The 27,277-nt window shown below is 56.3% G+C and overlaps 1 protein-coding gene and 1 long non-coding RNA gene across 6 annotated transcripts; one reads left to right on the top strand and one right to left on the bottom strand.

Moving 5' to 3' along the window:
* Positions 1 to 444: 444 nt before the first annotated feature.
* Positions 445 to 27,108, top strand: PARVG (parvin gamma). 3 transcript variants are annotated; one of them, XM_055565480.1, is made up of 13 exons: positions 445 to 1,081; positions 2,818 to 2,912; positions 4,451 to 4,515; positions 5,313 to 5,415; positions 5,987 to 6,127; positions 8,412 to 8,527; positions 9,880 to 9,935; positions 12,603 to 12,625; positions 14,876 to 14,934; positions 15,160 to 15,228; positions 17,989 to 18,090; positions 24,861 to 24,933; positions 25,389 to 27,108. In XM_055565480.1, exons 1-13 carry the CDS (start codon positions 1,065 to 1,067, stop codon positions 25,496 to 25,498), a joined length of 1,029 nt encoding a protein of 342 aa, XP_055421455.1. In that variant the 5' UTR covers positions 445 to 1,064; the 3' UTR covers positions 25,499 to 27,108. The 3 variants fall into 3 exon arrangements, with proteins under 3 accessions (XP_055421455.1, XP_055421401.1, XP_055421521.1); XM_055565426.1 differs by lacking the exon at positions 445 to 1,081 and adding an exon at positions 1,994 to 2,099; XM_055565546.1 differs by lacking the exons at positions 445 to 1,081; positions 24,861 to 24,933; positions 25,389 to 27,108 and adding exons at positions 1,994 to 2,099; positions 18,185 to 18,551.
* On the bottom strand, positions 17,747 to 21,701 carry LOC129640350 (uncharacterized). 3 transcript variants are annotated; one of them, XR_008708787.1, is made up of 5 exons: positions 21,438 to 21,701; positions 20,599 to 20,933; positions 19,483 to 19,540; positions 18,889 to 19,067; positions 17,747 to 18,079 (listed from the first exon to the last, which is right to left on the bottom strand). It is a non-coding gene; the product is annotated as an uncharacterized LOC129640350 (long non-coding RNA). The 3 variants fall into 3 exon arrangements; XR_008708785.1 differs by having other exon boundaries at positions 20,599 to 21,701; XR_008708768.1 differs by lacking the exon at positions 20,599 to 20,933.
* Positions 27,109 to 27,277: the final 169 nt, after the last annotated feature.

The raw sequence follows: 27,277 nt of genomic DNA, 5'->3' as shown, positions 1-27,277 counted from the left end.
AGCCCACATCTCCTCGGAAAAACTTCCTGATCCCCTTAGGCAACAACAGCCATCAATGTTTATCCAATGAGCCCACTTCAAGCCAGGCATTGCTCTAGGCACTAGGACTCAGGAGCCTTAAGGGGCTGTGGTATGGGATCATGAGAGGATCTGCTTCTTAGATAAGGCAGTTACGGAAGGCTTCCTGAAGGAGGAGGCACTTAAGCTGATGATAACGATGCAGACTCAGCCATTTTAAAAGCTAGGTAGAGGGCACAGTAAGTGTGACCACCCTAACGCAGGAAGGTAGGTGGCACTTTCAGGCAATAGAAGGGTTGTCGAGTCTGGGAGGGCATGAGGATGGGAGAGGTCAGGAGATGAGAATGGAGAGAAAGCCGGTAGGTCCCATGAGGACCTTGGGCTGGGCCGGGAAGACTGGATTTCATTTTAAGGGCTACTGGATCCCGCTGTTGGGTTTTAAGTGAGTTGAGATGTGAAGGGGGTCCTCTGGTTGCTTATGGAGAACAATTCAGAGGTAGGAGGTGGGGTTTGAGCAAGCAGTGTGTTCCCAGCTAGGAGGCTCCTGTGTGGTCCAGGCGAGAGGACAAGGTGGGCCCTGGCCAGGTGGGGACAAGAAGCTGGAGGGACAGCCTGGAGGCAGCTCTGACAGCTTGCTGATGGAGGGGCTGGGGCCTCGGGGGAAGCTGACTCCCAGCCTCTGGCCTCAGGAACTGGCTTGGTTTGCATATCTGGGAGGGGAGAGGGACAGAAAGAAGAAATGTAAGCTCTGAGCTGCCTCTGGGGAGCATGGAGGTGTGGCTGGGCCCATACGCCCAGGGGCAGAGCCTTCCGGAGGGGCTTGCGGTGGCATCGCTTTCAGAGCATCAGGTTCTACAGCCCCGCCAGGAGGAAGCGCCCTGCAGACGCAGCCTGGATGGCTTTGCAGAAGCCACAGGCCCCGGAGGAAGTGAGCCGCTTGCCCCTGCCTCCAGGGCGGCCCCTGCCGACCTAGGGCACCGGAACTGGCTTTGCTTTGGAACCCGGGGACCACCAGCGCTTGAGCTCCGTGGCCTTCATTTCCCTGCATGGAGGAAGCAGCCAGGTGAGTCCTCGGTTCTGAGCCTGAGCTCAAGCACACAGAGAGGGAGGCTCTGGGAGGCCTCGTGGAAACGAGGCCGGGAGAACCCGGTCTTAGCCGAGGTCCCACGGGGACGATGCCGGGCGGAGCACTCCCTGCGCCCAGCTGGTCCCCCTGCCTCTTAGGCTTGGAGGCGGCCACTCCCCCAGTCCAGAGTCCCAGGCAGACAGAAGGGCACCCTCCCAGCTCTCGTGTAGCCAGGGAAAGTTTCCCTTTCCAGCCTGTCATCTCCCCTAACCTTCAGCCAAGGAGACCAGCCACCCCAAGTCTTCCAATGAAGAAAGGGAGGCCCAGGTCTGGCAAGGGACGGCCCCTGGGGCTGCTGATGGCTGGAGGGAGCTCCCAGCTCTGTGGACACTTGCTGCCTTTGGCGCCCATCAGGTTCAGCCCCTCCCGGTAAAGGAGCATCAGGAACAGAGAGGGGAGGTTGTTTGCCCAAAGTCACACAGGAGGAGGAACCCACCTGGAACCCAATCTCCTGACCTCTCCCCCTTCCCCAGGCCTAGTTCCCGCCTTTCCTCTGGTCCCGTCCTTTGAACAGAACCCCGTCCAAAAGGAGGCTTGGGAATTCGGGGGGATGAGTCGGCCCAGTGGCTGTGCTCTCCACACCCCCACGATTTAGGGCAGGATGGAGCCGCAGACAGTGCCCCGGAGTCCCCAGGCTGGCTGCCCATGTCACAGCATCTTGTGAGTGCCTCCATCTCACGGCAGCTCTGGGCCCTGCTAATCCAGCCAGGCCTCCCCCGGGGCCAGAGCTGACCACCAGCTTCTGTTGCAGGAGGCCCCTGGCCCCAAATGTCTTGTTTGGGGCTGAAAGTGCTACGGGAGGCCCAGGGGCCAGAGCGGAAGTGGGGGGCGGGGCCGCACCCGTCAGGAGAGGAAGTGAGTCCAGGGGAGCAGGAAGGAGGCTCTGACTCTGCCGGGCACCCTCCCCCGCAGCGAGGATGAGGAGGGCCGGCTCTGAAAACTCTGGCCCTTCCCGGTGAGCGGAGAGACCCCTGAGCTCCCTTGACAGGCCAGGATGATAAGCCCCACTATGGAGAAGCTCGCTCAGAACTTGAGCCAGGCAGGACCAGCCCACACCCCCGAGAGCCCAGCCTGCACCCCAGTCCCATGTCCACTCACCCAGAGGCTGGGGGGCTGCTCTGTGCCCCCTGACTCAGGCTCAGGGCCCAGAGAGGACAGGCCTGTCCCCCACCACTGCCCCGGTAGGAGCTCCTGGTCTGCAGACATCACCTGTCAACATGACCACCGCCACACTGCTGCCCTCGCCCCTCCAGCAGATTTGCCCCCAGAGGTCAGCCAGAGGGTTTTCTGGATCCAAGAAGCTCTGAGCAGGGGGTTGCCCCCTTGGTCCTACTGCCCGGGTAGGGGTGGGTGGGTGGAGGTTCCTGTGTGCTTCAGGAGGGGCTGTGGGCTGGCGGCTCCGCACCCGACCGAGGAGGACCCCTCCTCCCCGCCAAGCCTCTGCACAGGTTCTGACCTCAGCCGCCGCCTATTTCCGTGGGCCGTCCCGCAAGCACTGGCTCCCAGCGACCCTCTCAGCAGGCACCCTGGCCCCTTGCCCGGGCAGTACGGTGACTTGTCCACCCCCAGCCAGCTCCCGGCCTCTCCCCGCGCCTCCTGGTGTCTAGAGGAAACAGCAGACCTCGAGTTTAGGGTGACTCGGGGGTGACGTCCTTGGTTCCCTGCCTCCCCAGGGCCGGCAAGGCAGCGATGGAGCCGGAGTCCCTCTACGACCTGCTGCATCTCCCTGGGAAGGAGGACCCACCGGCCGAGGAAGAACTCTCACAAGGTGCGGGCCGGGTGGGACGGAGCGGCAGGGCCGGCATCCTGAGACACCCCCCGGGCCGTATCAGGCCCTGCCTTGGCTGCCAGGTGGTTCGCTGAACACCCAGTTCTGTCCAGCCCCTGCCTCTACCTCCTGCTTTATACTTGACGCCCCTGCTTCTGGAACCTTCCACTGAGTTATCCCCAGATCCCGCATAACCCCACTTCTCCAGGTTAACGGGGACAGTGTTGAGGATGCTGACTGCTGTGTGGTCCCCTTGGCGCGGGGGCTGAGCTGCATCTCACCTGTTACTCTGAAGAGTGGTAGTCGCGGGCATGCTCACCTCCTTTTTACAGACGAGGAAGCAGGCACAGAGGGTGGCATTGCAGACCCGCAAGCCCGGCGCCGCAGGGCTGGCTTCATGAACTGTCTGGCATTCTCGGTTTATAAGTGGTTTCAGGTTGAAAAGCATCAGGAGGAAAATTGCTGTTAGGGTGGCAGGGCTTCGTGATTTGGAAAAGTGTTTATTTTTGGTTTTATAGTCGGTCTGGAGTTACAATTCCGGCAGGCAGAGCTGGAACATGGCGGGATTCAGAGTGGCAGGAAGGACGCTCCAGGAAGGGGCCAAGGCCGTTCAGGCACCGCCACCCCCGCCCCACCCCTGCCACCAGGCCTTTGCCGGAGCCTGTCCTCCTGTGAGGAACACACAGGCCGGGTGGGACTCAGAGGTCTTCAGCATGTCTGCAAGACTCCAGCTGGGCGATGTGAACACAGAGGCGATGCGTCCTGTGGATGTGCGCAAAGCCAGCCCCGGGTTGGCTCAGTGTCTCCCACATCCACTGAGACTCGATGACCTCAGGGGTCCGCCTGGGCCCTGCCATTTGTGGGTTCCATGGTTCTTCAATGTAGAGGAGATGCTGACCCAGGTCTTGGGCCTCAGTGGAGAAGCAGGTGCCCTCAATGCCCTGCCCACACCGGGGAGCCTGGCAGTCGTGGTTGAACGCTGCCTCGGCCCCTTGGAGCCCAGGGACCTGGGCTTAACTGGTCTGTGACCCCTTCTTATGTATGTGGAAAGAGGGTCAGATAAAATGTCCAGTTAAATGTGAATTTCAGATAGACAAGAAATAATTTTCGAGTTTATGTATGTTCCTCAAATTTGAATATTGTGGTGTCTGAAGATGGGCTGGTGTTCATGAGAGAAGTGAGGGGGAAGAGTGTCCTGGGGTAGGCAGGAACCACTTGGATGAAGGAAGGGGCTGCAGAGGACGAGGCGTGTCTGGGAAACCCAGGTCTCTGGGGATGTTGGGTGGTCAGGGCGTGTGTGTGTCTGTGTGTATGTGTGATGGCATGTGTACATATGTGTGAATGTGTATCTACGTGTGTGTGAATGCACTTGTGTGCCTGTGTGTCTGAGTGCCCTTCTGCACATGTGTGTGTGCGTGCGTGTGTGTGTGTGTGTGCGTGTGAAGTTGTAGGACCAGTCTCCCCTCTTGGTCGAGACGCTGGCTCCAGGGCTGACCTTCAGGCCCCCATCCATGTGTCATGCCCCGCTCTGTTTCCAGGAGAGAAGAGGAAGTTCCTTCCCCCAACTTCCCGGAATAACCCCAAATTTGAAGAATTGCAAAAGGTGCGGCAACCTTCTCTGACCATCTTTCTCTGGAGGAGTCTTCCTACCTTCTTGGGGTTGGGACCGTGGGCCACCCCCTCCCCAACCTCAAGCTGGTGGGTGGCGACCCCACAGGCTCCCGGGAGGCCTGTTGAGTGGCTGCAGAAGGGATCTTGCCTGAGCACCTGTGGTGTGCCTTTCTGTGCGTGATCCCAGCAAGCCTCCTGGCGGTTGAGAGAGGTGAACTGTCACCTGCGTCCCAGGGAGCAGAGCCTCAGGAGTGGCCTGACCCACGGGGGGCACACGGTGGCCAGTGACGGAGCTGGGCTTGGACCCAGGTCATAGACCCCAGCTCTCGCGCTCCTTCTCTGGCTCAGCTGCCTGGGGCAGTGGACAGCTGACCGAGTGGTGGGAACACACGGCCACCACCCAGTTCTCAGCTGTAAGCTGCGCACAGGCTAGGGGCTTCCATTTTCCTCTGCAGTATTCCTCTAGTCTCCGTGGGGTGTTTCTGTTACCTCCTCCAGGGAGACCTCCTGACCTGCACCACCTCTGACCGCCCCCCAGAGGATTTTAAAACCCCGGTATTATCAAAACCTTACACAGGACAAAATAAAGCCCAAAGTGCTCAGGTCTGCTGGAGCCCAGAGCAGGCCCCTAACAACCTGGGAGATCAGAGCAGGCTTCCCAGAGGAGGCGATGTTTGACCTGGCCTTGAAGGACGAGTAGGAGTTGACTGGTGGGAGGCGGGCAGAGCTGAGCCCAGCGAGAAGCCGGGTGGGGAGTGGCCCCCCATCAGCTGTCCCTCGGGGCCACAGGTGCTGATGGACTGGATCAACGCTGAGCTCCTCCCAGAGCACATTGTGGTCCGCAGCCTGGAGGAGGACATTTTCGACGGGCTCATCCTGCACCACCTTTTCCGTAAGTTGCTGCTTTCAGCCCCAGGAAGTCCTAGGGGGCAGAGTGGGCCAGCCTGGGGCTCGTTTGGCGCCCTCCGCAGAGCCCTTGGCAGACGGCTGCAGGACAGGCCCACCATCCACGGCTTCCTGAGCTCTTGCCATGGAGCAGGTACTGTTAACCCTCAGCACAGCTGTTCTGTGATCATCCCCACTTTATAGATGAGGAAACTGAGCTCCGAAAGGCCTGGTAGCTTGTCCAAGGTCTCACCATGAAGACAGTGGTGGGGGGATGGTGGAGGGAGAAGCCAGGGGTCTTGGCTTTAACCACTAGACCACACTGCCCCGCAGAGAGGAGGACTGCGGGTCACTGTGTGGAAGGAAGGGGGTGGGGCACAGGGTCTTGGTCAAGGTGGAGTGGGCTGGGGGTGTCTCCAGAGAGCCGGGCTTGCCCAGCCACATAACCAGCATGCCCCGTGACTGCCTGGAGGAAGTGGACTGGCTGTGGGTCCCCTGTCAGGAGCCCCATCTGTCTGCACCCCCCCAGCCTTTCCCACCCTTTCCCTCCATCCCACTCCTCTTTCTCTGGTCCTCAGAGAAGCTGAGCGGACTCAAGCTGGACGTGGAGGAGATCGCCTTGACCGCAGCCAGCCAGAGGCGCAAGCTCACGGCGGTCCTGGAGTCTGTGGACCAGAGCCTGCGGCTGGAGGAGCCACAGGCCAAGTGGAGTGTGGAGAGTGTGTGGGGCTGGTGTGGAGAGGGTTGGGAGCGGGCAGGCAAGGAGGCAGAATTACAGTGCCCTTACCCAGGGGCCAGGGCTGCCTCGAAGCCCAGCACGAGGATGATGAAGGCAGCCTTCTCCATAGGGCTGCCACGGCTCCCCGACTCCCAAGCACCGCACACGAGCTCAGCTGCCTTGTTGGACCGGTGCTGCCTGCCTGCTTTGTTAACTTATCTAAGTTGCATCGGCAGTGCCTGCTTGTAAGAAACGAGTGTGCAAAGTCCCACCCAGTTAGCCACTTGGTAGGATTTCCTGCCATTCCAACCTCTTCATCCTGCCCATTTTCCAGATGAGAAAACTGAGACTAGAAGGAGTTGAAATAGCCTCTCCAAGGTTGGGTGGTGAGGTGGTCAGTTCAGTTCAGTCACTCAGTCGTGTCCGACTCTTTGAGACCCCATGGACTGCAGCACGCCAGGCCTCCCTGTCCATCACCAACTCCCAGAGTTTACTCAAACTCATATCCATCGAGTCGGTGATGCTATCCAACCATCGCATCCTCTGTCATCCCCTTCTCCTCTTGCCTTTAATCTTTCCCAGCATCAGGGTCTTTTCCAATGAGTCAGTTCTTCGTATCAGGTGGTCAAAGTATTGAAGTTCAGCATCAGTCCTTCCAATGAATATTCAGGACTCATTTCCTTTAGGATGGACTGGTTGGATCTCCTTGCTGTCCAAAGGACTCTCAAGAGTCTTCTCCGACACCACAGTTCAAAAGCATCAATTCCTCGGTGCTCAGCTTTCCTTATGGTCCAACTCTCACAACCATACATGACTATTGGAAAAACCATAGCCTTGACTAGACGGCCCTTTGTTGACAAAGTAATGTCTCTGCTTTTTAATATGCTGTCTAGGTTGGTCATAACTTTTCTTCCAAGGAGGAAGCCTCTTTTAATTTCATGACTGAAGTCACCATCTGCAGTGATTTTGGAGCCCCCCAAAATAAAGTCTGTCACTGTTTCCACTGTTTCCCCATCTATTTGCCATGAAGTGATGGGACCAGGTGCCATGATCTTCGTTTTCTGAATGTTGAGCTTTAAGCCAACTTTTTCACTCTCCTCTTTCACTTTCATCAAGAGGCTTTTTAGTTCCTCTTCACTTTCTGCCATAAGGGTGGTGTCATCTGCATATCTGAGGTTATTGATATTTCTCCTGGCAATCTTGATTCCAGCTAGTGCTTCTTCCAGCCAAGCATTTCTCATGATGTACTCTGCATAGAAGTTAAATAAGCAGGGTGACCATATACAGCTGTGATGTACTTATTTCCCGATTTGGAACCAGTCTATTGTTCCATGTCCGGCTCTAACTGTTGCTTCCTGACCTGCATACAGGTTTCTCAGGAGGCAGGTCAGGTGGTCTGGTATTCCCATCTCTTTCACAATTTCCCACAGTTTGTTGTGATCCATGCAGTCAGAGGCTTTGGCGTAGTCAGTAAAGCAGAAGTAGGTGTAGGAAACAGTATGAAAGGTGAGGTGGTAACAGTTTTCAAACCCCCTTTTTTCTCCTTTTGTTTAAAGTATGGTTGGTTTATATCATTGTGTTAATTTCTGCTGTACCGGAAAGTCACTCCGTTATACATATGTATACATTCTTTTTAAATATTCTTTTCCATCATGGTTTATCACAGGACGCTGAATATAGTTCCGTGTCAGTTTTTGTTAGGCCCCCGTCATTATTCTCGCCACTGCGTTTCAAGTCTCACATTCAATAACTGATGCTTGTCATGTTGGCCCCAAGTCAGGTCGTCAGGCTCACCAGGCCCCTCTGTTCATGGAATTCTCCAGGCAAGAATACTGAACTGAGTTGCTCTTCCCTTCTCCAGGGGATCTTCCTGACTCAGGGATTGAACCCAGGTCTCCTGCATGGCAGGTGGATTCTTTACTGTCTGAGTCACCAGCAAAGCCCCTAAATCAGGTCACGTTCAGCTCAGATCTAACAATTTGTTCAGCCGGGGCCCTGCCGTAGGACATTTAGTTGTTTAAACAGCGCTGCAGTGAACATCTGTGTGTGAAAGTTCCCTCCAGACATGGCTCGTGCCCTTGGGCTGTATTTGCAGAAAGGATGACCGGAGCAAGTGAGACTATTTTTAGGTTCTGAATGTAGATTTCCAGACCTCTGCTCCCCTGATGACTGGACACCGAGCTCCTCGGGCTGCAGAGGGTGGTAGAGACAATAAGGAGCCCACCGCGTGGCCCCGGGTTTGGGTATCCCAGGGGCCCTGACTTCGTGCCCCCGTCTCCTCCCAGGTATCTTCAACAAGGACCTGCTGGCCACCCTGCATCTCCTCGTGGCCCTGGCCAAGCGCTTCCAGCCCGACCTGCCCCTCCCGACCAACGTGCAGGTGGAGGTGATCATCATGGAGGTAAGGGGCGGGCCCCGGAGGATGCCTGCGTGCAGGTCGGGCATCTCGAGGCTGCGTCACCACACTCTAGACCAGGGGGTGGGTGCCGCACAGTGCGGGGGCTGAACCAGGGTGAGTTCCAGGGAGCCGGGAGAAACACCAGGTCCCACCAGGACGGTTGGGGAGCTGGGCCTGAGCTGTGGGCAAGAGATGCAGAGTCCAGGCCAGGCCACGACGAGGTCTGTGGACCGGTCAGCCCCACTTACTCAGCAGATGACACCTGCCTGGGGTGTCCTGAAGGTCCTGGCTGATGGCTACCACGTGGGCCGTAAGTGACCATCTATTCACGGCCCTCTGGAGCCTTCACACCCTGGGCCACCGCCGCTGCCCTCCCGCTGTGACGACCTTGTCTACCAATGCATGGGTGTGAGAGTGGCCCCAGGGGCCTTTTTGGTTCCAGCATCTACTGAGCGCTCCCTCTCCAGCACGTGTGGACTTGCGCTGTAGCTGACGGCCCAGGAGTCTGTGCCTTCTCTCTCAGACAGACCCTGAGTACCACCAACAGGGCCCCCCATGCCTGCTATCCACTCTCCCCACCCCCACCTCCTGGGCGCCTGGGGAGCAGCCAGCTTCCCTCATCCCAGAAGGCAGAATATGCCAAGTCCAGCCAAACTCATGAGAATGCATCCTGACTTTTTCAAAACCACTAACGAATTCTATGGCTATATGTAAATCAGAGGTGACTTCATTCCTTCATGCATTCACCTATTCATTCATTCACCCACCCATTCATCCACCCACTCACTCATCCATTCATTCACCCACCCACTCATCCATTCATTTATCCACTCACCCACCCACCCACTCATCCGTTCATTCATCTACCCACTCAACCATTCATTCACCCAGCCACTCATCCATTCATTTATCCATTCACCCACCCATTCATCCAACCACCCACTCATCCATTCAGTCATCCACTCACCCACCCACTCATTCATTAACCTTCCCATTCACCCATTCATTCATCCACCTACTCATTTATTCACCCAGCCAGTCACTTATATGTTATCAGGTAAACACGTGTCCATTGACGCCCTGTGAGCCAGACACTGAGTGGACTTTGGGGATACCTGGGCACCGAGGCAGACACAGTCCCCCCTCTTTGTCGGGCTCAGGGCCCGTGGGAAGAAGGACAGTTAAGCTGGTCTCACAAGGGCTGCCCAGGAGGGAGGCCGCCTTGAGGAGCAGATGCGGCAGGGTGAATTGGGTTCCTCGGGGCAGCTTTGGGCCCTCCAGTCTCCTCTGGCGGCAGTCACAAGCCCTAAAATTTTCTGTGGCTACTCCATTACGCCCCCCGTTCTCTCTCCTAGCGCACCAAGAGCGGCCTGAAGTCGGAGAAATCGGTGGAGCAGCTCACTGAGTGTGGGTGAGGCAGGGCGGGGGCGCTGGGCTTTCTCGGGAGTGGGCAGTGGGCCCCGGGGCAGGGGCAGACCTGCCTGACCTTCTTGGGCAGGGTCCTCACTCTGCCGGCCCTACTAAGTGCTGCCCGGCCCATGGAGTCCTGGCCGGGAGAGCCGCCTATACCCACCTTCACTGCACACGCTCCATGGCAGGGTTGGAAACACATCAGGGTCAGGGCCGTGCACGTGGGCTCTGCAACAAGGCAACCACAGGGTCCTGGGGTCCAGGGAGAAGGGGGGCTGCTGTTAGGCACCTCTGAACTGCAGGCTGGGTGAGCCTTTAGAAGGGTCTCAGTGGCGTGGGGCCAGCTGGCCTGTGGCCAAAACTCCCAACAGCCTGGGTGGTAAAGGAAGCCATGCATGTACCCTGTGCCTTTCCCCTCAAGCCCTCCAACACCGCCAGCTGCATCTCTCTCCAGGGAGACCTGGCCATTTTGCATTCCTGGACTCCCCTGTGGTGGAGATTGTAACTGACCTCAGCCAAGGGTCCCCCTGCCACCCGTGGGCTCACACTTTGGGACACCTGCCCAGGTTCCAGGGGTGGGAAGGGTGGGGGGCTGGCCCTGCAGCAGGCCCCTGGGTTTGGGCCGCAGGTTCCACTCTGTGAATTGTAGAATCTCCGCCTGGTCCGGCTAGAATGTCTCTCATCCTTGCAAAGCTGCCAGAACTGCAGAGGGGCCCCGCTCCGCCCGCAGGCCTGCATTTCCCCAGACCCTGCCAGGGGCCACTGCCTGGCTTCCCCTTTTTGCCGCCCACCCCATCTGGTCCAAAGGTCTTTCTGGGTTGGCCTGAGAGTGGGTTTCTTCCAGGAAAGCTGTGGATTCTTCTTTCTTGTCTAACCCTTCCCGAAGGCCTACTGTGTGCAGGGCACTGGGCTGTTTCAGCTCCCTTGACCCATTTAGCTCTCAGAGGCCCAGCTGGGCGAGTTCAGTTGTCTCCTGCTTGTAGACTGGGCAGCCAGCCCTGCCTGGGCTGAGGTCGCAGCTCAGCCTGGTATGAGCTCTGCGTCCTTGTGCAAGTCACTCCCCTTCTCCGAGCTTCTTCAGGCCTTTGATAAAGGGGGACCCCCCTTTCCTACTTGTTGGGCCTGTCGTGAGGGTTATAGATGATGCACGTAAAGGGACCTTCCCCTCTTTTGTGCCCCCAGCCCTGAGGTCCTTCTGGGTCTACACCTCCTGGGTGTCCGCTGGGGCCAGGCTAGGGTGACGGGCTCGAACCCCTGCAAGCTGATGGCAGGTAATGTCTGTGGCGGAGGTGTGTGGGCCAGGCATGGCCAGGGTGGAGGCAGCAGACGTCTGTTGGCCCATCCTGCCAGTGAGGCCTGGCGCATCTGCCTTCCCAGTGACACCCCAGGAAGAAGGCCTGTTCCCCTCCCACCTGATGAGGCTAGATGCCCTCCACATCATCTGTCTTGACCCATCTATGCCGAAGCTTTAGGCTCTGAGAACAAGTTTGGGGAACTTAAGAGAGAGGGTGCAGTTAGCAGCGGTCATGGTGGCCACACCCCTCCTCCCTTTGCAGCCCTAAAGCCACGCTTCTCAGCCTCTGCTGAGCTCGGACGCTTCGGTGAGGCCCACCCCGGCCCTGGGCTTGTGTCCCAGGCTGCACAGGGCCTGTGCCCCTCCTGGCAGCAGCCTCCGTGCAGAACCCTGGGCCTTCGTCTCAGGCTGCTTCCCCCAACCCTCTCGGCCCAGCTTCCTGCCAGGGTCACGGGCAGTCAGAGGGACCACCTGGCTCTCCTGGGAGAGCCCAACCTTCCCCAGGCATGGGGGGTGGGGGGGGGGCAAGGCGGGCAGAACTGAGCTTTCAGGGTGTGCGGGGGGGTGTGGAACACTTAACAACAAAGTCCAGGCAAAACCACTCAGTGACAATAAAAAGGCGGTGAAAGAAACCAGACACGAGGGCGTGCACATGGTTTCATTGCAAACACAACAGACCAGATGAAAACACAGCCAGGCACCTGTGAGCGGCAGTGACCTTTGTGGGGTATGAGGGGGTGGGGACCAGCTGGGGGTGCTAGAAGGTTCTGCGCCGTGCTGGGGGTGGTGACGTACAGGGGTGTGCATTGGTAAACATGTGCTGGCTCTCAAGTGAGGATTCGGGCGCTTTTATCGTGTCGTGTAACACGCCCCCACCACAACTACAACAGACTCCCAGGTGGTGCTGGTGGTAAAGAACCTGCCTGCCAGTGCAGGAGACACAGGTTCGATCCCTGGGTGGGGAAGATCCCCTGGAGGAGGGCGTGGCAACCCACTCCAGTTTTCTTGCCTGGAGAATCCCACGGACAGAGGAGCCTGGCAGGCTACAGTCCATGGGGTCGCAAAGAGTCAGACACGACTGAAGCGACTTAGCAAGCATAGCACAGCTAAAACAGCAACCACAAAAACAACACAATTCAGGCATTTCTAGGTGTGGGAGCCTCAGGGGGAGGTTTGGACCTCTGCCATTTGCTTCCCACGAGGGCCCTGCCTGCTTACGGAACTGCCAGGAAAAGGGAGCTTGCAAGTTTCTCTGTCAGCCTTGCCTCTGCCAGGTCTTGTCACACAAAGACACTACGTCTCTGAAGTTGTTGTTTTTTTTTAACCGTGTGTTTGCTTTCTCCCCACCCCCACCCCCTATCTTTTTCTCTTTAGCGCAGACAAGGACCAGCCATCAAGTGAGTACCTTCCTAATTTAGGGAAATCTTTTTCTGCTGGGTATGTGCTGAGGCAGACATGGCATTATGACTGGTGGATGATTGGGTGCGCTCACAGTTCCTCTGTGGTCCGCGACGTAAGAGATGCAGGTTCGATCTCTGGGTCGGGAAGATCCCCTGGAGGAGGGCGAGGAAACCGACTCCAGTATTCAGCCTGAAGAATCCCAGGGACAGAGGAGCCTGGCGGGCCACAGTCCATCAGTCGCAAAGAGACACGACTGAAGCGACTTAGCATGCATGCATGTGTATCTCCAGCCCTCTTGTCCTTTTGTCCTCCCTTCTGTCTGTCTGCCCGTGGATTTGGCTGTTCCTTCTCGTGATGCTGCTCATATGGGTAGAGAGATTTTTAATTCCCATCGGTGGTGAAACCTGTGGATTGTTCAGCGTGTGGGCTCTGGGGCCAGGCAACCTGGGTTCAAATGCCAATTCCCCCATTTATTAGCCACGTGAACTTGGGCGAGTGACTGAACTTGTCTGTGCCTCAGTTTCCTCATCTATAAAATGGGGTTAATAATGGCACCCACCTCTTAGGCTGGTGGCAGGGGTTAAAAGGTACTTTGTGGACGTGCTTAGCACAGAGAAAGTGCTTAATAGTGATTGTTCACTACTTTGGCTGCTGTTTTTGAGACAGAGTTCTTCACCAATTGACTGATTGACTCAGCCATTCCTTCTTTCATTCATTTATTCCTTAGTCAGTCCACCTGGCCAGCTGGCGGTTGGTCATCCATCTATGCATGCATCCATCTATGCATCCATCGACTCATCCATCCATCCATCCATCCATCCATCTATTCACCCATCCATTCATCTATCCACCAGCCCATCCATTCATCATCCATCCATCCATCTAAATATGATTTTTCCTCCCTGAACCTTCCCCACTTGGAACACAGCTGTATAGACAGGGGGTTCTCACCTGCAGAGGAGGCAATATGACCTGTGAGGGGCTTCTGAAAGCAAGGACTGAGAAAGGTTGAGTGGGAGAAGGGAGGTACCAGGAAGGCCGGTCTGGTGAGATGTCTGTGTGTGGGCAGGTGGAGGGGCAGCCCGAGGACCTGGGGTTTCCCAGGGAGCAGTGTTTGTTAGGGGGCTGCATGAGACTGGGTCACACAGTGAGGGGCAGGGACACGGAACAAGGCTTCCTAACACCGTGTCTAGAGTGTCCATCGTGTTCTAGCCTGGGTCATCAGAGTGGCTCCTTCAGGGGCACAGTTTCACTAACCATAGGCCAAGAGGTCTGGGGGGGCTCAGTGGCATTTCTGCCATGTTTGTCCGTTTATGGGGCATTTTAACCTACATAGTGTGGTCTGGTGCTGCTTATTCTCCCCTTCACTAATGAGGGAACTGAGGTATGGAGAGGTGAAATGACTTGTTCAGACTCACACAGTAGCTGGCTGCAGAATCAAGAGGTAAATTCTACCCAGTTTGGGTGTTCAGTGCCTTGAGGACCAGCCTCCCCAGGGAGGCATGTTAGCTGCTCATGGCAGGAATGCAGTTGGTGGGAAACGGCCTGAGTCTGAGGACTTGGTGCCTCTGAGTCTGGACCAGGGGCCTGAGTTGCTAAGATGCTCCCGTGGGCCTGACTCAGCTGCTGAGGGTGCTGGCCTTCTGTGCACTGCGGGGATTTCAGCCTCTCTGCAAGGGCTGGATGCCCTTATTCTGCCACTCCACAGATGCTGGGGAGGAGACCTCTGGGCCAGGAGTCAGTCTGGGGCTGGCCCCTTTTCAGCCACCCATGGCAGCTCCTGTGGACTGCTGGGTGGAGCAGGGAACTGCGGGGAGGCAGGGCGAGTTCCCAGGGGATGGGGTGGTGTCCACGCTAGAAATGATGACTGTTTATTTAAGACCTATTGTGTGCCCAGCTGGGCTTTCCAAGTGGCGCTAGTGGTAAAGAACCTCTCTGCCAACGCAGGAGACATAAGAGACATGGGTCTGATCCCTGGATTGAAAGATTCCCTGGAGGAGGGCATGGCAACTCACTCCAGTATTCTTGCCTGGAAAGTCCCCATGGACAGAGGAGCCTGGTGGGCTACAGTCCATGGGGTCATAGAGTCGGACACGACTGAGCAACTAACACTTACTTATTTACTTGGGATAAAATTACATCTCTCTCTGGACTGATTCTTCTGAGAAACTTTGGTGGAAAAGAAGTCCCTGTTTGGCACAAAGATAATAGCATCGTAATGAGGTGTTTATTGGATCTGTCTGCAGAGGACGTCTTTGATGAATTATTTAAGCTGGCTCCAGAGAAGGTGAACGCAGTCAAAGAGGTAGAGATCAAAGTTCCAAGAGTGCCTCCTGCCGCCCGCCCCCCCGCCGCCCACCTGACCTGGGTCTGGGGGAGAGGGTAGGGCAAAGGGGGAGGAATCTGGCTCTCACTCTGCAGCTGCTGTGCTGGGTGCCACGCGGCAGAGGGGAGAAGCTTTCTGTGACCCTGAGTGGGAAGGTGGCAAACCTGAGCTGGGGGCCTGACGCCTCGGTTCTTCCCTGGACAGGCCATCGTGAAGTTCGTCAACCAGGAGCTGGACCGCTTGGGCCTGTCCGTGCAGAATCTAGACACTCAGGTAGGGATGCGGCTGCAGGGTCCAGGGTCGGGAAAGGCCAAAGGGAGAGGGTTCGGCAGGGCCCACCGGGAGCCTGGCCCACCTTGTGTGACCCGGGGTGTCACCTCTCAGAAACCTGGGGTCCTCCTCTTCAATGGGGGTGTTGCATGGAGGCAGCATCGCCAATCAGGGGCAGGACAATGGTCCTGTGAAGTGAGGACCTCAGGGTTTGTCTGTGCTGTTAATCACTTTCATTGTGGAACAACTGCCTTGCAGCTCGTTTTCCCCCAAACTAATCTTGGACTATGCTATACGATGACTCAAAACACACAAGCGTCCCCTGTCTAATTGCATTGTCTTCCCTGGTGGTGCTAGTGGTTAAGAACCTGCCTGCAAGTGCAGGAGATGTAAGAGATCTGGGTTTGATCCCTGGGTCGGGAAGATCCCCTGCAGGAGAGCATGGTCACCCACTCCAGTATTCTTGTTGGAGAATTCCATGGACAGTGGAGCCTGGAATCGCAGAGTCGGACATGACTGAAGAGACTTAGCATGCACACACGTATGCCTGGTGGGGTTGTGGGTGCCAGCACAGCCCCGTGTCCGAGGGCTCCCGAGTCTCCTGGTCCACAGTGCTGATGACGCTGAACAGTCCCGGGGCAGGAATAGAATCTTGAGCTGTCAGCCTCCTGCGGTGGACCGTGGCCTCCCACCAGAACTTTATGCCTCTGATTTCCCTTAACACAGTTGGGGGCAGGGAAGCCGATGGCCAGCCCAGGCCCCTCAGCACAGCAGTGGAGCTTGCTGGAGCCCAGTGGCGTTAACTGGACATGGTGGTGCAGGATTCGGGCTACCTGGCTTCTGTTTACACAACATGGTCTGGGGGGACCAGTGGCGAGGTCATCAAATGGCTAATGGTGAGCTTAGCTGGAGCTGCTGATGTCTCAGACACAGCCTGTCATTAGCCAGGGGGGAACAGGGTTTATGTAGCCCTGTGCCTGGAGCCAAATCCGATGAAGCCCTGCCCTGTGCCCGGCTGTGAGCAAAGCCCTTTGCATGTGTCAGCTCACCAACTCCTCCCAACAGCCTCCTTAGGTGGGAACTGCTACTATCCCATTTTACAGATAAGCACATTAAGCACGGAGAGGTTAATGAACTTTTCCAAGGTCACACAGTGACTAAGTGGTGCTTGTCACTCAGTCGTGTCTGACTCTATGTAACCCCATGGACTGTAGCTCGCCAGGCTCCTTGGTCCATGGGATTCTCCAGGCAAAGAATACTGGAATGGGTTGCCATTCCCTTCTCCAAGGGATCTTCCCGACCAGGGATCGAACCCGTCTCTTATGTCTCCTGCAGCGGCGGGCGAGTTCTTTACCACTAGCGCCACCTGGGAAGCCCAAGTGGTAGAGCTGGGACTTGAACCCAGGCTGCGCCATCAGCACCTTGCACGGTGGCCACATGAGAAGCCCGTGTGTGACGTGGTCTGATGACACAGCAGGGTAGAGGTGGCAGACTCTGAAGCCAGGTGGGCCCACGTTGCCCCTGGGCTTGAGCACACCTCCTTCATCTTAGCTGTGTGACCTTGGACCTGGACTTCTCTGAGCCTCATGCAGGATCCCACTCTCATAGAACTGTGAGTAACAAGTGAGATGGAGACCATCGGGCGTTTTGTGGATTACCTGGCATTTGGTAAAGAATCCGCCTGCAATGCGGGAGACCTGGGTTCCGCCCCTGGGTCGGGAAGATCCACTGGAGAAGGGATAGGCTACCCATTCCAGGATTCTTGGGCTTCTCTGGTAGCTCAGCTGGCAAAGAATCTGCCTGCAATGCGGGAGACCTGGGTTCGATCCCTGGGTTGGGAAGATCCCCTGGAGAAGGGAAAGGCTCCCCACTCAAGTATTCTGGCCTGGAGAACTCCATGGACTGTGCCGTCCATGGGGTCGCAAAGAGTTGGACACGGCTGAGCGACTTTTGCTTCACTGACACACAGTGGACACACAATGAAAAGTTGTGGTTTTATTGTGTTTTATGTGGGTATGAACAGATGATGTCTTGGGTTTACATTCTGCCTGTTTCATCTTTATGTCTCATTTGGCAAAATAAAGGTGTTTGCAGAATAAATGGCACACGTGAGAGTGGTATTTAGAGACTGTTGCATAAAGGGGGATATTAAAGTCCCCGGTATTTCAGTGGCACATTAGCAGGCAAGATTTGGGGCCAAAATAACAGCATGGAAACAGACCTATTACGAGGCAATTCCATTAAGGACTTCTAGCGGTGACTTACTTCCAATATTCAATCTTGTGTTTTGTGTCTTTGAAGAGATTGAATAGGATTATATTAGCATATGATGTGATGCTGGGGTGATGGATTTATCTCTGAACGTACAGACAGAACAGACAAATACGAATGTAGCAGCCAGCAAAATGAGCCCGGTGTGATGGTCTCTGCCTTTCCCTGATGGAATAGTTTTACACTTAACTCTGTTTTCTTCTGAGCCTCTGTAGCTCATGGAACAGTATGTGGTTTAAAAAATGATTTGAGGCTATTTCACAGAAAATGTAAAAATGGCTCATCTTATCAAGCATGTGCTGTGTGCTAGGCAGCCAATAACTGCTTTATACCTGCTGCTGTTTACAACACCGCAAGGTCCAGGATGTCATCCCTGTTTCTCAAAGAGGAACCCGAGGCCCAGAGAGGCTGTGTGACCTCTATCGTCACACAGCCTGTAACAGGCAGAGCGGGATCCTCCAGGCGGCCTGTCTTCAGTCCCCTCCTTTGTAGTTTGCAGATGGCGTCATCTTACTCTTGCTGATTGGACAGCTGGAAGGCTTCTTCCTGCACTTGAAGGAATTCTATCTCACTCCCAGCTCTCCTGCAGAAATGGTAAGTTTTTGCAAAGATTTTCCTTTCCCCCTCTTCCTCTGAGTGCCCAGATCTAGGAAACTGGCATGATCAGTCTTAATTCATTCCCTTACAGGTGAAGTAAAGGGTGAAGGAAACTTTGGTTGTCCATATGTCTGCCCATCCACCCACCAATCTCACCTGCAGACTCTTACACCTATCCATTGACTTGCTGATTCACTCATCCACCCAGTTCATCTACCCATTTATCCATCCATACATTCATCTACCTATCCATCCATCCAGCCACCCGCTCATCCATCCACCTACCCATTCATCTATCTATCATCCATCCACCCATCCATCCATCCACTCATTCATCCACCATCCATTCATCCATCCACCCATCCATCCATCATCCATCCACACATCATCCTTCCACCCACCCACTCATCCATCCATCCACCATCCATCCGCCCACCTACCCATCCATCCACCTACCCATTCATCTATCCATCCTTCCATCCATCCATCATCCATATCCACACATCATCCATCCACCCATCCATCCATCCAGCCACTCATCCATCCACCTATCCATTCATCTATCATCCATCCATCCATCCACCATCCACCCACCCACCCACCCATCCATCCACCTACCCATTCATCTATCCATCCTTCCATCCATCCATCATCCACCCATCTATCATCCATCCACTCATCCATCCATCTACCATCATCCATCCACCCATCCATTTATCATCCATCCACACATAATCCATCCATCCATCCAGCATCCATCCGTCTACCTGTCCACCCACCCATTCACCCATGCACCTGATCCGTCATTTTCTGAGGTCCTGCTTGGTGTCAGGCCCTATGGCCATAAAGATGATCCAACACAGATCCTGCTTTCAAGGACTCCTCAGTCTATAAACACTGTGCTCTCAGTGATATCTGGTCTTCCAGGCTGCAGTGAAATGTGTTGGCTCATGGTGGGTGGGCTGGTGGGGAACCTGAATGCAAGAAAATGCGGTTAGTACGATCTGCAGGAATCAGGAGAGGCCTTGCATGAGAGGTGGCCCCTGAAGTTGACTGAAGGGCTTGGGAAACCCCAGGGGAGGGGATAGCATCATCAAAGAATCAGAGGTGGCAGGGGTTCTGGCCTCGTGGCAGTCAGGAGTTCCCACGTAGACCCTGGAGTCTGGGGGGCTGGTTGGGAGATGGCTGCATTAGCCCAGGCGGGGATGGGATGGGGTGTCTATGCCTGAGTTGGGGAAGGACAATGGTGAGATTGATGCTGGTGGAAGGGACAGGGCATCGGCCTGACTGCTCCCAGCTTCTGGGCCCTCATGGGGCTCCTCCCTCCCCCTCCCCCAGGCCTGTCATGTGGAGCCTCTGCAGTTCCTTGAGCTCCTCAAGCTCTCTCACCTGTGGGCTTTTGTGCAGTCTGTTCCCCTTCTGGGAATGTCCTTTCCATGTGGGACACCTGCCGGTGAAGGGAAGGGATGCTCATGAGTCTCCACAGGAGGAAACTGAGGCCCCTGAGGGCAGGGTTCACTCCAGTCCTGAGCTGCGTGTCTCGGCAGACTTGGCAGAGAGACAAAGCCTCTGCTCTGGCCCTCAATCCACCACCAGCTCACTGCTGGCATCTCAGGCTTCTTGGCTAAAATGGGCTCACAGTCCCTGCCCTGCTGGCCTTTGTGCTCAGTCGCTCAAAGTGTCTGACTCTTTGCTACCCCATGGACTACAACAGCCTGCCAGGCTCCTCTGTCCATGGGATTCTCCAGGCAGGAACACGGGGGTGGGTTGCTGCCCCTCAGACCACACAAATAACAGGAAAGGGTTTGGAGTATCATGAAGGTGGAAGCATCCAGGGGCACGTGGTCCCTTGTCCCCTCATCCCTCCCAGGACCCCAGGTGGCCCTCTCTGAACTCTGTCCACACCAAGGTCCCTCTGGCTGGTTCAGCAGCAGACAGCCCAGGGCAGGAGGGTACTCCATTCTCCCTCTGTAGAGAAGGGACACCAGGCAGGGCTGGGTGCCAGTTCCCAGTGCCAGCCTTTGGGATTTCTGGGAAAAGGAATGATTTCCATCCCTTTGATGTACCTGTGGCCCTGAGGATGGTTCAGATCTCAAGGCCTTCCCTGGGGAGGTGGGGGGTGGGAGGGGGCCCTGGGCCCTGACCCAGTTGCCCTGACCTAGTTCCAAGCTTGGTTTCTGCCTGGCTCCCACATATCAGCAACCCCATCTGACCCTGCTTCTGGCTGCAAGCCTGACCCCCTTCCCCTACCAGGGTTCCTGTCGAATGTTCCAGGCCTGCCTCCCGGCCACAGCCTCCCTGCCTGCCTGTGGTCCACACCGCCCCCTGGGCCTCTGCCATCTCCAGGTCTTTGCCAGGGTGCCCCCAGCTGCACCTTCCTCCTGCTTTGCTCTGGCTCCCTTAGCTGGGTGTTGGCTTCGACCACCTCCTCATCCCCTCTGGGCTCCTGGGCACCCACTAGGCCCCTGAACCACAGCTCTTCCCATGTTCGCAGGGAGTTCTTACCTGAGTCTGGCCTCACCAGGCCCGTTACCCCCGTTTCTCTCTCACTCCACGTTCCTGGGGGGTGGAGTGCAGGGCAGGGTTGTATTTCCATTTTACAGAAGGGAAAACTGAGGCCCTGGAGGCCGTGGGACATGCCCAGGGCTGCCCAGCTGGAACTGGGGCTGACCTCTTGACCCTCAGCCCATGTTCTTCTTTTGGCCATCTTCGTGGGTCTCATCTCCACCCTCTCAGGAGGCAGGGGTGCTCTTGACTGGAAGAGTGATTTGGGCTCAGAGTCCCCAGAGCTGGGATATTGGCTGAAGAGCAAACAGGCTGGAGCAGTGCAGTATTTGATGCTGCGGTAGAAACAGCGGTCAGCACTTACTGGACTCTCCACCTTCACTGGGCACTGTGTGAGTCAGCTATTGCTGTGGAAATGCTGTGTAACAAACAACCCAAATACCCAGTGGCTGAAACCTGCGAACCTTCCTTCTTGTGGGTCTGCAGGTTGTCTGCTTTGGCTGCTCTAGGCGTGGCCAGGCTCCATCAGTCATCTGGGATGGGCTGGGTGCCAGGCCGTCTGGGCGGGGGTCACTAGGGCGGTTCAGCTCTGTGCCTCCTCCTGGGACCAGCAGTGAGCATGGCATGGTTTTCTCATGGCAGTGGCAGGGGACCCAGAGATGAAGCAGGACACACGAGGTGCAGGCTCAGACTCGGGCTGCTGTCACTTCCTTCTCACCCTCTTGGCCAGACAAGGCCCTGTGGCCTCGGTGCAGAGACCCCTGCCGTGTGCGGGGCTGAGAGGACACGAGACTGCAGCCAGGGAGGTGCTTGCCCACGGGCAGCATGGATGAACTTACCAATTCCTTCCTGCGTCGGGCCTCTGAATAGGAACTATTTCCATTCCTGTTTCTCTCCAGGGAAACTGACTTCAGACAGGGCAAGTAAGCCAGTTAGCGTTGAGGTTAGAATGATGACCAGGCTCATCCGTCTACAAAGTGGAAACTACAGCCTCATGTCCTTCCTGGGGAGCCAGGGTGAGCCCCGTGGGACACGGAATCAGGGTGAGACCAAGAACGAGGTTCACCCAGAGTTGCAGGGTCAGAGCAAGGGCTTAGGTGTGTCAGAGCGAGGCTGAGACCATGGTGCTGACTTTTATCCAGAAGTCAGGATGCCCAGGTGTGATCAATGAGGGAAGGTGAAGAGGATGGAGCCGGTGGGGTGGGTCTCATGCAGATCCCCATGGAACCAGGGGCTCAGAACTGGGACCCAAAGGAGCACAGGGGTCCCCTGTTTGTCACTCGGAGGTCAGAGCTTCACCAGATGGCAAGGCTGGCGTCCAGTATCTCGCTCACCTCCTAATCCCCAGTTACAAGCCGGGGACAAATGTCCCGCCTTCCAAGGCCCCCGCGTGCAGCCGGCCTGCTGACTCCACTGATTTCAGAACCACGTTTTGAAGATGGGCCACATTCTTCGGAGGGAAAAGAAGCAGCCTCTCAGCTCAGGCCCCAAGAATGCACTTTTATGGGCTATTGTAAGAAACCTCAGCTGCAGGAATGGGTAACAAAAATGCTGACGAGGTCATCAACTGGAAAGGGCGGAACGGCGGCCCTTTCCGGAGGTGGGACACCCGAGGAATTGTTATCTCAGTCGTGTGGCTTCTGGAAATTGAATTTCTCGTTATCAGACCTTCTCTGCCAGTGGTGTCGATGTGAGGCTGCTATTCAGTGCTGGAAGCAGAGTAGGGCTGGAGGAGCGAGGCCATTGTTGGCTCTGCAGAAATTAAAACTCCGGGGCCGGGAGCCTTCGGCTTCCTCCCACGTGCAATGACTGCTCTCTCGAACGATTTGAATGCACCCTCCTGGGTTGTGAGCTTCTCTGAGCTCCGCAGAACATGGTCATTTTCCTTTCATCATCTCAAACTGTGCATGCAAGAAAACTAATGCTTTGGGTAGACCTGGTGGGGTGGGGCTAGAGCCTGGGGCAGCTACTCCTGGTCGGACTGAGCATCGTGGAGGAGCGTGACCCGAAGAAGCTTGAGTGATTGTTGTTCTAGGGTCGACAGCGGTGATACTCAGCATGAATTCCACGAGGGCAGGCAGCAGGTCTGGGTTTTGCCCCAGTTGCGTGGCCAGCGCATAGCAGATGATCAGTAAATATTTTTTAGGGACTTCCCTGGTGGATTGGTGGCTAAGACTCTGTGCTCCCAGTGCAGAGGTCCTGGGTTTGATCCCTGGTCAGGGAACTAAGATCTCACATGCAGTAACTAAGACTTTGCCTGCCGCAATTAAAGGTCGTACAGGCTGCAACTGAAAGAACCCACGTGCCGCAACGAAGATTTAAGACCCTGCATGCCGCAACTAAGAGAAATAAACAACTAACAATAAATATTTAAAGTCAGTGAATGAAGTGTTTCTGAGAAACTGGTCCCGTGAGCTGCTCCGTGACAAATGGATCCCTTGGTGAAATCACTTGGGGAAACATGCATAGTCCCAAAAGCTCAGGATACATTGTAACACATTCAAGGCACTGAGAAGTCCTGCAGCAGAGGGTTTCCATAGGACTTTATGGAAGCCAACGTTTCCTAAAGCCATTTGGTCCCAGACCCCTTTTCCCTTCTGTCCCCTGGACCATCCTGTGAGGATGCAGGCTTGGAGGTGAGCACAAAGGCTGGGCTGAGAGGCGGGAGAGTCCAGCCCAGTGTCCTGTCTTCACTCTGGTATTTACCTTCTGTGCATCTTGTGAATGGTGCTCCTAATGAGAAGGAAAACAATAGCAACAGTAACAACCCTCATTTTCCAGAGACAGGACGGCAGTGGAGGGCTGATTCACTCACTCTGAGGTTCGCTTCCTCCAGTCTGCACATCCCCAGAGGTGTGACCTGCCTGTTGGGGAACATCGGCACCCGTGACAGCCTTGGTCTTCGTGATGGGCTCTAGAGGGGCAGCCCTGCTGGGCTGGTGACCCAGCTGCCACCATCCTCTCCCTGGCATTTTGGATGCAGCTCTGCTACTCTGTCCATTTTTAAAAAATAATTTATTTGTGTAGGCTGTGACAGGCCTTAGCTGCGGCAGCATGCAAAATCCTTAGTTGCATCAAGCAAACTCGTAGTTGTGGCGCGTGGGGTCTAGTTCCCTGATCAGGGATCAAACCCCTGCCCCTGCATTGGCAGCATGGAGTCTCAGCCACTGGGCCACCAGGGAAGTCCCTGCTCTGTCCATCTGGTGCTCCTTCAACTCTCCTCCATGGAGAAGGACCCTGCTCACTGGATCCCTGTGGTCCCCACACAGCCTCCAGGAAGCCAGCTGTCATGGAGGACTCTGCCCCTTGCCTGGGAGGCAGCAGGAGTCCTTGGGGTGGGCTGAAGATGCTCCCCCAACCCCTGCCCCGTGTTCTTGGACCAGGACTGTGGCCTGCCCCTCTCGCTCTCTGAGAGAGTCTTTCAGGGGCTCCTGGCCTCCCAAACAGCCCACTTCCCAGCCCTTGTAGGAGCTGGGGCGGCAGAAACTTGCAGGGAGGCCTTGGCTCTGCCTTCGTTATTCCACCTTCATGTCTTGCCTCAGGATTCCAGTTCTGGGTCCACCATCACACTGGTCCACACGGCAGCTTGGAGAGGCCGCTGGGAGATGCGCTATTCCCCTTGTACGGAGGAGGGGACAAGGCCCAGGCAGGACATGTGCCTTGTCCGACCTGTGACTTGTGACCTGTTGGGGGCTGGTGCACAGATGTCCAACCCAGATCTGCCCAGACCCACTAGGAGGGGACTGGGAGCAAGCTAGGCACCCTCGGGTGGGCTTTGCTTACCTGCTGCTCTGCCAGCTGGGCCTCCGGGCCCCTGGCTAGGTTGCCATGGGAACCTCCTGGCCTGGTTGAAGCGGGCTTTGGGACTGGGATGGGCTCCCCCAGCCCCAGCTGCTTTGCAGGCATCAGAGGGAGACAGACCTGACTCCAGCACTTTCTGTTTTGTGAGTTCAGATGGGCCCATGGCCACTCTGAGCCTCAGTCTCCTCATCTATGCTTTACCCATGGAACTCAGCTATTTATAAGGAGTCTCGATTGCACACAGGCTCCGAGGCTGCATCAGAAAAGGCAGGATGCTTCCTTCCCTGGCTAAAGTCTCCTCACCTGGCAGGACTCACTCCCAGGTGTCACCTCCACCAGGAAGCCTTCCCTGATGCCTGGGCTGGGTACCTTCCTTGGGGACTGCCTTTCCCCCTAGAAGTGGCCTCCTGGCTGCATGATGAATCATCTTGCCAACATCCGATGGGGTTTTGTCATTGTAGCTGCACAATGTCACCCTGGCCCTGGAGCTGCTGAAGGAAGAAGGCCTCCTCAGCTACCCTGTCAACCCTGAAGGTGAGTACAGGACTCTCGTAGGCAGGCAGCCTCGTGCCAGGGCCCCCGAGCGGGGCGGTGTGGGGGTGCAGCCTCTTGCCTGGTGTTTGCTGAGTTTTCCTATGAGGGGGCCCTGTGCCCACGGTTCCCACCCACCCTAGTGGAGGACAGTCCTAGGGGGAGGAGATGGGGGACCAAGGTCCCTGGGGATGGACTGTCCAGAGAGCCGAGGTCTGGAGGAGGTGCTGTGTTGGGGGCCCCCCGAGAGGGTGCCTGGGAGGAGGCAGTGGCAGTGCCCTGTGACGGGTCCTGGAACTCAGGGCTCGCTTGACCAACTGTCCTGGTTTGCTAGGAGTTCTGCCAGGTTTAGCCCTGAGAGTTTGTGTCCCAGGAAACCCCTCAGTTTAGGGGAAACCCAGATGGTTGGTCACCCCCTCCTGGATCTGACCACTGCCCTGCTCTCTCCTGACCCGCAGACATCGTGAACAAGGACGCCAAGAGCACGCTGCGAGTCCTCTACAGCCTGTTTCGCAAGCACAAGCTGAAAGAAAGCACGGATGGGGTGCCCCAGAGGTCCCCAAATTAATCCTCACAGCCCCCCAGAGCTGCTGCTCATGGCCTGCTGCTGGGACCACTGGAGGCCCGGGCTGCGGAGGGCCTCCTCGTGGTGCAGCCCTGGGCCTCCCACTCTTGTCCTGTGTGTCTGTGGCACACCCGCCCTCCCCCGTCTCCTGTTTCCGTCCGTCTGAATATCTTTGAACCCAATTAGGCGTGGTTTCGTTCTGAGCCAACCTCTGATCTCGCCTGGTTTATTTTAACAAATGGATCTCTGGGAGGGATGTGGGGAGCTTGCCGATGTCCTGGGAAGGTCCCCCTTAAATATGCACGGATATGAGCTGAGCCCCAGTGCAGCATCCCTCCCCGTGGGGCAGGCGGGCGAGGGGTTCAGGAGCTTGTCTCCAGGGCCACCGCCAGGCAGCTGCGAGGGGCCCAGCATCGCTGACCTTCAGGGGGCTGAGGGGCTGACCCTGGAGTAGGAGGGCCCTCAGGTGTCAGTGCTGACCCGATGGCAGAGACCCGCCTGCCACACTCAGCTACTGCTGTCCACCTGCCTCTCACGTGGGGGTGACGGGCCCAGGATCACCCTCCAGAGGCAGGAGACCCACGTGGCTGCAAAACTAGCCCTGTGCCCCTCTGGAAAGTGAGTTCAGTTACTTGCCAGAAGAGCCGAGGCCCAGGCCCACCCCACAGCCACGGTGCTGAGTTTCACCCGAAAGTCACAGAGATTTCCTCGTGGCTGGTTTGCAGGTCGAACCGACTCCCTGTCTGTCCCCAGGGAGCTGCCGCATCACTCTCTCCAGGGAGACTGGCACTTGCTGTCTATGTTTCTCGAAGCAGAAGTCCCTGTAACAGGATGGAACAGGGGTTCCTGGAGCTGATGGCTGATGGGAACAAACCTGAAGGAGGCTCTGTGGGCGAGAGTGAGGGTCGGTGGGCAAGGTCAGTGGGGCTGGATCCAGCTGGCCTTGGGCCCCTCCCCTGCCCTACCAGCTCTGAGTTTCTGTAAGGACAGAGCCCACTAGGTCTGAAGTTGTCACTGTTTGATAGCCTTGGATTTGGGGAGGGGCTGGTGGCTCAGACAGTAAAGTGTCTGCCTACAATGCAGGAGACCTGGGTTCTATCCCTGGGTCAGGAAGATCCCCTGGAGAAGGCAATGGCACCCCACTCCAGTACTCTTGCCTGGAAAATCCCATGATGGAGGAGCCTGGTAGGCTACAGTCCATGGGGTCGCAAAGAGTCGGACATGACTGAGCAACTTCACTTTCTTTCCTTGGCTTTGGGGCAGGGGGCCTGCATGGGCCAGGCCCTGTTTGCCCGACCAGCGAGTGGCACTCAGAGGATGAGCTCTGTATGGGGAGTGACTGACGCCAAGAACCCTTGGAGCGGGTGTCTGAGTGTGAGATAGTCTCAGGGTGGTCTTACATCTGCCCCACCCCATCCACCTGCTCCCCTCCAACTTACAGGCAATTAGGATGAGGGTGGGGCCCCGTGATGGGATTAGCATCCTTAGAAGAAAAGAGAGACTAGACTGGTCTCTGCCATATGAGGACATAGCAAGAAGGTGGCCGTCTGCAGACCAGGAAGAGGGGTCCTCACCATATACCAAATCACTGGGGACCTCCATCTTCAACTTCCCAGGTGTCAGAACTATGATAAATAAAAGTCTGCGTTTTGGTTGTTTTCTTTTTTAATAATGTTATTTGTTTGGTTAGTTATCTTTGGCTGTTCTGGGTCTTTGTTTCTGTGTGTGGGCTTGCTCTCGCTGCAGCAAGCAGGGGCCACTCTCTCCTTGCGACGTGCAGGC

Source organism: Bubalus kerabau, chromosome 1 (genome assembly GCF_029407905.1).
Source record: "Bubalus kerabau isolate K-KA32 ecotype Philippines breed swamp buffalo chromosome 1, PCC_UOA_SB_1v2, whole genome shotgun sequence".
Classification (NCBI taxonomy): Eukaryota; Metazoa; Chordata; class Mammalia; order Artiodactyla; family Bovidae; genus Bubalus; species Bubalus kerabau.
Note: the sequence above shows the minus strand (reverse complement) of the source record. Positions and strands in the feature narration are given on the sequence as shown.